The sequence below is a fragment of the Opisthorchis viverrini genome (genome assembly GCF_000715545.1).
Source record: "Opisthorchis viverrini unplaced genomic scaffold opera_v5_266, whole genome shotgun sequence".
In the NCBI taxonomy this organism is placed as follows: Eukaryota; Metazoa; Platyhelminthes; class Trematoda; order Opisthorchiida; family Opisthorchiidae; genus Opisthorchis; species Opisthorchis viverrini.
In genome coordinates, this window is record NW_008751919.1 from 162,391 (window position 1) to 172,896 (window position 10,506).

Genomic DNA, 10,506 nt, shown 5'->3' on the forward strand with positions numbered 1-10,506 from the left:
ACCGACCATTCAGAGGTGACTTGACCTTTTGTTGTAACTGTATTGTCATGAAAATAAATTCTCTTCATGTTTTTGATCCGTACGCTTCATTTTCCATTTGAATATCCACACGCTAAGGGGAAATTTTTGTGGCTGCTTCGGTGTGTCAGAGAGTTGCGTGTGTGTGTGTCCGTTCGTCGTTCCACCATCGATCTGGCGTGTGACTTGAGTGGCTGATTGGGTGCGTGTCCGATTGATTTGTTCGCATGACTGGGTTGTGGGGTGACTGGACGTATGACTCAGCTGTTTGCTTACGCACCACGAAAGCGGACCAGTTGACTACCTGTACACAATAAACTCGTGTCTTTACTTACATGTTTTCTGACTCACTCTTTATCCCTAAAAAGTAAAGCAGCCACAACTCTGCTCAACCATCTCCTTGAATTTGAGAAATCTGGTGACCCTCTAAAAGGACTTCCAATAAGGTTTCTAACATTTCATGAATTGGTCTGTGACTCACGTGACGATATGATCCCCAATATGGTCATGTAATCTGAGTGACAGCATCTTCTATTCGACTGACGAATTTGTTTTTTTTTGCCGTCACTTATTTGGAACATTTCGATCCCTATCAGAAGTTTGAACTAATCAACTTTCTCAATTAGCATACCCCAACCTTAGCTACGTAACTGACACCATGTTCCTGATTCCAGTTCGTCAGATTCTGTAATTCGAAGGCTTGAGCTGGATTATCCTCAATTAAATGCATAAATCCTGTGTTTTTGAACTCAGTGTCATTCATTTCATTCCAAGATTATGTTCAAAACCTCTCGGTTTTCTGAAGTTGCCACCATGGTCACATGAAAGGCTACTGCATCAGAGATTGTTTGTCAACTTCTGTTACCCATTTTCGTTAGCAAGTGCACACTACTGAGGGTTCTAAATAACGTCGAAGCATACGTGCAATGTCCCTTGGCTTTCACGTATGGGTTAGAACCACTGACAAGATCGAGTTTCAGTCTAAAAAGTCTCTTTATTTCCATAGCTTTCCCAGACTATGTGCTTCTATATCTAGTTAACACTTTCCCACCAAATTTGGGACACACCCTTTGCTATTTTTTAGTATAATTGCGGAGAATACTGGATTAATTTTTTTTACTGTCATTGTGCATATTAAACATTGTTTTTATCTGCAAAAATTTTCTAATCAATTGGATAAATCTTCGGCACCTTCCGGCTCCCTCGATACTTTGCCCTCGATTGCACAACTTCCCCTCTGAGGACCATTCAGACTGAGTTGACCGATTTTCAGATTACTTCACCATCCTTGAATTTCTGTTTCTACCATTCCCTATCTAGTTGTCCGAAATTCGCCAATCATATTTCGCACCATCATCATCACCTTGATCAGTGTCTTCGTCCACCGACCGCGTATAGATGTCGTGAGTATCGCTATCATACCAGTCCTCACCGCTAACCATTCGCTTCCACATCGATGCTCAACACCAAATAACGTTGCCTGCAACCCTAAGGTTTCAGGAGGCGATCTGACCTTTTAAATAGATTATCTACAAATCAGGGTTGCTTTTGCGGAATTTCACGTCTCGCAGGCGTCCTACGTCTCTGCTTTCAATAAAAAAACCAGAAGTAATTCCATCGGGTTCACAACATCTGAGGGCTCCATTTTGAAAGGTTCTGAGAATATATGAGAAAGCAGAGTTTTGTGACTCTACACACAGCAAATATCTCAACTTATATAGATTGCTACAGTAATGCATGGATGGCTCAGTTGGACAGGTTGTGCCCTTTAATCCGTTTTGCAAAACTCTAAACTTACACAATTGAAAGACTATGAACAACTCCACGCCAGCTACGTCAAACATGTATTTTCTTCCACACAAAAAGGACTCCTTATTGTAGCGACCCAGTCACACACATGCTTGGTTGTTCAGCTCACAGTCGCTCACTGGATCGCGAGGCTTGTCTTTTTTCTCATACGCACAAACACATCGCATTAAGCTGACTCATCGGACATCGATTGTCTGCACCGCCTAGTCAGCGTAGCAACCACTCACGTGCCGACGCGCCCACATACACGCACTGGGGCCTACATAAAGGGAAACCGAACCCAGGACGTCAACGGACAACCATGGTGTGCGTGTAGCAGTCGAACTGCGGAGAAAAACACGCTCCCGCCGACCGGACTTCCACCAAGGGACTCCCATATACGATAGGTTCCCTGTTGACTTGCTCCACATTTAATGGTGTGCTGCAGATCGTTTCTGTAAACTACTGTCAACCAAATTAAAGACAATTAAAAGTGCATGTATTTCCTGAGTTGTATTATGGCCATCCTCAGCTATGCACCAAAAGTACCACGTGAGAGAGATAGTGTCCTTAAGATGTCAGGCCAGCAGTACAATATGACCACCAGGAATGCAAGGCTAAGGAGAGACTGTACTAATAGACAACCAAACGCCCGACCTGGAGAAGAAATAGCTCTGTATGTGTGTGTATGGAGTCATTAACATGTAGGTCTTTGTACATCCACAACAACTAACAAGTTCATCAGCCGTTCACCTCACTGACTTGCATAGAGTCAATTAAGACGTCCTTTAATATCATCCACTTCCCAACTTAAGCTGCAAGTCGCCTATGGGTGAGGCCAGCAATATTTTTGTTACTCTGTGTCATGTGAGCACAATAATGTCATATGAGGCTCAGTCCTCTAAAGTGCATTCCGTTGTTTCAGAGATGGACGACGGTACATTGGAGTTGTCACTATCTTGTGTCTTTGTAAGCCTTAACTGAGGCCATAAAATGATGCCTTGTTTCGAGTTATTACACTGATCAAGATATCGACATCATCTTGCGCAGTTACTTGCTTCCACCAACTCTCGTCTTCTTCGTTCAATCATTCTATCGTTCTCCGTTTACATCTAACAACATTTGTTGTATTCCCTCTGAACTGGGTGCACATATGCCAACGGCTAATTGCCTGACTTCCAGACATTGCACTCCGCCGAGATGTGTTCACCACCTTCCCAAGACGTCTCGGTCCGAATATAGAAAATTGTTGATGCGTGCATTTCAGCCTTCTTCGCAGGTTTCTTGATTTCGCCTCCTATACGATGATGTGTGGTGCGTTAGCCTTAAAAACCAGTCGAATTCAAAGTCAGTTTTATCAAACGGTCAGCTGTGATTTTATCCTTTGATTGTTCTCCGCCCAAGAAGGCGGAACCAATGTCCTCTGTGATGAAACGGCTTTGCTATTGATCAAAGTTAAGCAAATTTACTGTTTTATCCCGGTTCTTCCTGAATATTGTAATCTCGCGTATTTTCCTCATCACTGACTGTTTTTTTCCCTGTCTTTAACGAGAATTTTTTTCTGGCTTTCGACCCGCCAATTATTACCCATATACAGCTATTCACATGAAACTTTTGTGCCTCAGTTCAGTAGAGACCGGGGAAAGCCCTCGTCAAAGTCTATTATACTTTTTCGCACTTATTTCAAGTTCACATCCAAGGAGCTGTACTACTTCATTCTCCGTATCAAAGTGCAAACAAAGTCATCGAGTTCTGATAATTGAGTCGAAAAGTGGAATTCGCAGTGGATACAGACAAGCCTGTTGCGGGAAGACAGAAAGCAGTCAGTAGTGTAACGGTGATACTACTAATGGGGGGCATGCTGGTAGAATGTGTTCTTCGTGGAGTTTCGCTTTGTGTCTCTTGAAAAGGAGAGATCTGTTGGGGAATTTGTGGAGCCGCTTTGTAACATTTGCTTGGAATTGAGCATTGAATGATTGGAGTCAATGAATATCCAGGATAGTTCAAGAAGTCGCGTTCAGGAGAAGATGGATGTGTAGCGACCCAGTCGCCCATATACTTGACTGTTCAACTCACAGTCGCTCACTGGATCGCGAGGCTTGTCTATTTTCTCATACGCACAAACACGTCGCATTAAGCTGACACATCGGACATGGATTGTCTGTACCGCCTAGTCAGCGTAACAACCACTCATGTGCCGACGCGCCCACATGCACGCACTGGGACCTACATAAAGGGAAACCGAACCCATGACGTCAACGGACAACCATGGTGTGCGTGTAGCAGTCGAACTGCGGAGAAAAACACGCTCCCGCCGACCGGACTTCCACCAAGGGACTCTCATATACGATAGGTTCCCTGTTGACTTGCTCCACATTTAATGGTGTGCTGCAGATCGTTTCTGTAAACTACTGTCAACCAAATTAAAGACATGCGAATGAGCGTTTTACTTCCCTGTCCAAAAGTCTGTAACCCGGCTGTTGGCATTTTCTAATAAATTGCTCCGCAGCAAAGGCCTTCTTCCTTTCAATAGCAGTGATAAGAATTATGTTGGTTGAGAAAAGACGAATGATATCATGCGAAGAATGGGATTCTCTAGGATCAATGGAGAAGGGATGAGCACTAAACCGAGAGTGACCGACTGGGAAGGTGAAAGAGACTGTGTTATGCTATGGGCGGAGAATGTTGACAGCTCAGGTTGTACGTATGGCTGTTGTTCTGTTTTCAGAGCTAAGCAACTCAAATGGCGAGGACGGATCATGTGATAAGAAGGGTAATCATGGGATAGAAAGACCTAGAGGGCATGCAGAATGAGTTGGAAAGGTCGGACTTAAAGCAAACAATCAGTCATCTAACAAACTTGACCGACTATCCAAACGGCCAATCATTGTGAGAGGCCGAGTCGACCAGACAAATATACGAACAAGCACATTACTACTCAACAATTAAACATCGACTCAATTCCAACTCATTACGCACCAAAGATGTCACCTCTGTCGGTAAGGAAACGTTTTCAGAAAAGTGTATAGCTCAGCGAACAACGAACAGAATGTCTTATTCTGACAGGAGAGACAGCAGTGTCCATGGTGGGCCTACAAACAACGGAACTATAGAAGGCGTCTCCCTCAGTCCAGAGCAGATATTTACAAGCTGGTAAGGCAACCTCTGATATGGACTCAGGTAGCTGAGTTAACCAAAATAAATCAGGCCTCAAAGTACTGATCTGCAGCCTCACAGAATCAAGGGCATCTCATCCTATTTATTTAAATTTTTTGGTGGATTCAACCATGAAACGTCAACTCAGATTTCCCAAAACATGTTTCCTACACGTATCTTGTTCGAGATAAGTTGTGAATCTGACTCAAGTGTTTGGCGCACACAGCCTCTTTTTCTTCGGCCTGTTTTACGTAACTTTGGTAGCAACCATGTGACTCTCTAGCAGACAGAGTTATCGGTTGAAATAGCTAAGTGAAGTACGGTACTCCCATCCTGCGGTCAGCTTGCATTCATGGAAGGGTTCCACCTTCAGGTTTATGTGTTTAGCAACAGGAATTTGTACGAAAAACGCACTGGAGTATATTTTCTTACGTGTTTCATCAGTGTCGTTACACTGGTTTCAGACGCGGAGGTTTATAGCAATCTAATCAAGCGAATTCACTAGTTAACTTCAATAAAAAGCGTGCTAACAAGCAGTTGTCCAGTTTTTCCACAACAATACTTCGCAACGTGAATGCCTTTACACTGCAATAACTTCCAAGAAGTCAACGTGTTCACAAACATATCTAACAGAAGATGGATTATTTCTAAAATGAAACAACCCACTTAGAACGCAAGGTTGACGGAAACTCGGGGACTGTGCCTGCCTGATGAGCCCCAAGAAGGGCGAAACCGGTCATGAGCTGTCGAAGAGTTTTCAGCAACCTTGTGAGTAGTTTCTTTTAGGAAAACCCTTGTTCCTTTATCGCTGTAAGCAATGGAGAATGCTTTTATGGAGTCCTGCATGAGATTTGCCTTTGGAAAAATTGATTCGAGGGAGTTTTGCAGAGATATTTGAACTTCGGGATTATCCTCGAATTGTATACTCCAGTTATGCTAGATCATGATGGACGAAACAGTGACAGAAACTCCACAATGAGGTCAAGTGAACCGAGAAAGACACGTAAAGTGCATAGCTCAAGTTGTTCACCCAGGAACTAATGATTGTAGGTTCGCTGGCCCATAAGTGTTACCCACGGAGAAATCAAAAGTACGGGTGACCAAATGAAAAACCGACAGATTTATTAGAAGAGCAAGTCAATGAGAGCACGTAAAGCAATCTGCTGCAAAGTGAAACGCAAGCCTGAAAGGACCAGGTCAGGAGGGCGTCATTTTTCACACTCTCTAACACAATCTTGCCTCTTGAAAAATCTATTCGCATTGCCTCCATATCCTCCGTAATCAAACGACACACACCGATATCCATCGAATCCGTACATTGGAATAGAAGCAGTCCCCCGGCCTCGGTCCAACGGTAGAGAGCATTTAGCTGAAATTGTGGTATGAGGGAAAACACCTCTGAATGACACCTTTATACTAGTCGGAAAACGACATATCGAGCCTGATTGCTTGATGAAATAGGGTAACATGGCTTTGGTGGTCAAAGATTCGTTGTCTGACTACTTTGGGTATCAACGTAGAAAAGGCTAAGATTGTTTTCTTAGATGAGTCTGAAAGTTCAAAGGAAAATGCTACCGTGATCCGATGTCAACTGCTAATACAAAGTTGCGACGTTCACTTGCCCACTGATGGCTAAACAAAGTGGTCATTTCCTCACCTTCTGAGGAGGTGCAAAAATTTGAAACCAGTAGATTCATCGGACAGAAATACAACCAGAAATTCGCTCTCATGTGTGTTCCAGTGATTGAATACTTTCATCGTAGAGTTTCAGATAACAAAATGGATGCACCTCAATGGAACTTAATAATCAGCCGTTGTCACAACCAAACCAACTAAGTGAAAGTTAGTATTATGAGAACACTTTGTTCGTCTGTTGGCTTCTACATTACTGTTGTCATGGGAGACAGCCAAATCAGGATCGATGAACAATATGCTAGATCGCCCTTAGACTGGTTACTGTTCTGTATCTCACATTGAGTTCTCACAGAAAAATACAAAAAAGAGTGCAGAATTATTCAGGAAAGTTCTAGCCAAACCCACTAAATTTATGGGATATTTTGTTACCGAACCGAGCTCCAAAGATCACAAAGATCTCCAAAGACCACATCCCTTCCAAACATGCAGCCCATTCCGGTTCTAAGAACGGATTTTACTCGCCAAGGTACTCACCAGGTGTAGTCGGTTTCGGCGTCACAAATGTCGAAGTTCCTCTCACCTGATTCACCGCTTTGCTCTCACATTCTCTCCAACATTCTGCTTCGGTGTAGAAGTTGTTGGCGTTTCCTCCAGCACCAGTGTAAGTGAACGGGACGCACCGTTGTCCATTAAACGCATACTTTCGATAGTATGCCGTTCCATAGCCGGAAACAATGGGTAGGGAGCATTTGTCTGGAAATACAAACAAATTAGATTGTGTCTTGTGCCGAACGACCCCCAAACAAAGATAGGTTTAGACGGGGTCGCCCCATTATTGGAGCCAGAAACTATCGCCGAATCGCCGTCACATTTGAATTCAAACTCCGACCATCTGATAATATTGGATGTGTGTACATTGATACTTCACCGGCTTCAACCAAACGGAACTGTGATCCCTTAATCTGCGGACGCAGAAATCCAGGTGTCTCGTAGTACAAGTCACAATTATCATATTGAAGAAACGTTAATTTCAACAAAATGTTCTAAGTACACAATAAATATGGGTGATCTATCTGAGGAAGGTCATGAGAACGATGCACTGTTGACCCTCTTCATCAAACATTTCCCGAGACTTTTCTGTTGTGGAAAATGTGTTGGCTTCTACCTGTGTTGCCTGGTTCAAACGAGTTGCCAGTCAATTTTCTCCATTCGGAACACCACAATGCTCGTAACTGTTGGGCAAAAATATCTAACTGAATTGAAATGGAGAGAAATCGTGGGACAGGCTACTAGGAGGAGCATGACATTTATTTGAATTCTTCGGAGAAATTTTCCAGTAGTTTCGCTAGATCGGCATTTCTATCATGCCTCACATTCCTCCTAAAACAGCGCGCGTGATCACACGGTCTGTTGTTTCGACATTTCAGTGCATATTGCACACCGATAGTCGAGTGTCGTCACATCGTTTAGACGCCAAAGATTTTCGAATCTAATCTTGTGGGATTGCTTTCGGTTCCGGATTTTAACAACTTGGGATCGCGCCGAAAGACAAACTCAGAAATACTCTGGAATATTTTTCTCATTGTGGCTCCAATTTGGGCCTGATCCCCTCAAGGTCTAACTTAACCCCTGTTTCGAAAGTAGTCTTTGGATACCGAGAAATTTGATGCCACCCCATCACGTTCAGTGGGATAATCACATCTAATCTGAGAGTTTCATGGGCCATGCACAGTCCCCATTCTACCATGGGGAGGCCTGCGTGCGGCACATTCAGTTGTAGAATACCATAAACGAGAGATTCAGTTGAGTATCTCGTGAAATCCAAATTGATTTGTAAATGAGTGTATTTCTCGAAAACAGTCCAATTTGGGTTCAAGTAGATCATGGGGTTGACGCAAACTCGGGGAATGCGCCTACCCGGTGAGTCCCAAGAAGAGCGAAACCGGTCGTGGGCTGTCGATGAGTTTTCAGCAACCTTGTGAGTAGTTTCGTTTATGTTCATAACCTCTTTAGTGACTGAAGCCGTCACGTAGCCAGAGCTGTGATCAACTTTCATCTACGATGACGGCGACCTTGATCGTTACATCCTGTGAAGCATAGAATCGATTCTTTCATGACTGGAGTGCGGTATCTCAAAACACGGTTTTAGAGACGATTTCAATTCATGAAACACAGGTGTTGGATGTAGTGTGGAATCAAAGTAATTCGACTGAAAAATACACTCACCAACCGTATTTGGTCTCGGCGCCGTAGGCAGTGTGGTTTGTGTGGCCACAGTCGCCACTTTGTCCTCACATTCTCTCCGACATTCTGCCTCGGTGTAGAAGTTGTTGGCGTTTCCTCCAGCACGCACCTAAGTGAACGGGACGCACCGTTGTCCATTAAACGCATACTTTCGATAGTATGCCGATCCATAGCCGGAAAGAATTGGTAGGGAGCATTTATCTGGAAATGAAATTGGAAACGTTTTGTTGTAAGGACTACGCGAACTTCCGTTTTAGCCTCGTAGGTAATCGTTTTACATATGCTAGACTTTACGTTGCGAAAAACTTCTGCCCTAATGTATTCTTTTTTCTTTTGAACAATAGTTTTTTTAGAGTAGATCCTTTATTGAGCAATGCGTTTTCTTGCTACACGTTATAATGAACTCAGTATCCCCATAAGGAATGTCATCTGTCGCTACAAACCCGATCGGCCAACAAATACTCGTTTCTTTGTACTTCGTATATGTTGAACATATCGCCTCCATTCGGATGCACTCAGTGATATTGATGGCTTTTTACAAGAGGCCAGAATTTCTTTTCTTTTCTCGATTTCCTCTTCTCGTCAACACAAATCGATAGACTTCAAAACTGACGCGTGAAATCCGTAAAAGTATTTCTACGGTTAGAATTGTGAAAAACTTTGAGGTTACAGTAGACTGACTTGAGTGGCCAGCTGTCACATTACCAGACAGTGGAGGACCCAATGCGCGTACGAAGGCTTTCTGAGTGCTCAGACCAGGATGGTGTGGGCGAATCACAGTCGACAGTCACAGGCTAGACATCGATATTGAGTGGAACTCGACAGACAGATACATGGCACAGAAATCGAAAGCAATTTAATTAATGAATCAGTCAGTTAAATTGATTGAATTAATGAATTTAATTTAATTAATCAATCAGCCTAGGGAGTGACCACGCCCAGTCTGGTTGCCATCCAAACTGGATCGTGTTCATTCATTTGCCTGAATGACTGCCTTGTAGTACGTGCTGTGTATTCAGTGTACATTAGCAGATGAACGACCATACTACCATGCTTTGGAAGGAGGAAGAGCCCCTTGTATGGGGGATGCGGGGAGGTCAGCTGAGTAGTGAAGTACACTTAATTTAGGCTCCCAAAGTATTGTGTGCCAGGCCCAAGTCGAATACACAGTGAGTTAGGATAAAATACAACTTAATCTCCTGCCTGATTTTATTGACTGGCAGTGGACAAATGGGCGTATAGCTAGAGTAAGTGGAACAGGGAAAGTTCGTGAACAGTGTGACTTGGTGAGTCAACCCGAATGTGATAGAAATGTTCTGAGGATACAATGCGACCTCAAAACCCTTGCACTCAACTGCTCACCGTCATTGCACAGGTCGGGGCTATGTCTGCTGCCCTTTAACCTTGAGTTATTGTGCACTCACTTGGATAGAAGTCCCAGGTCAATGGCTGAGCAACGAAGGAGGGGATAGTGAGAAATTTACCGGCAGTTCTCTGTTTACTAATCTGAATGAATGGCGGACACTTTCTCCCCCAAAATGCGTACCCTCAGATGAATCATTTCCGAACCGGGCTTTGAATGGAGCTCCAAAAGTATGTTTGTTGTGAAATTTCTCCGGGCAAACAAAAAGTAACCAAAAACCTCATGCTTGAAGCTGTCTACTC

The 10,506-nt window shown here is 43.5% G+C and overlaps 1 protein-coding gene across 1 annotated transcript; it reads right to left on the reverse strand.

Annotated features, from left to right (window-relative positions):
• Positions 1-6,105: 6,105 nt before the first annotated feature.
• Positions 6,106-9,043, reverse strand: T265_09206 (hypothetical protein; the record flags this gene model as incomplete). Its single annotated transcript, XM_009175219.1, has 3 exons — positions 6,106-6,331; positions 7,132-7,350; positions 8,824-9,043. The coding sequence occupies 2 exons, from the start codon at positions 9,010-9,012 to the stop codon at positions 7,183-7,185; spliced, it is 357 nt and encodes a 118-aa protein (XP_009173483.1).
• Positions 9,044-10,506: the final 1,463 nt, after the last annotated feature.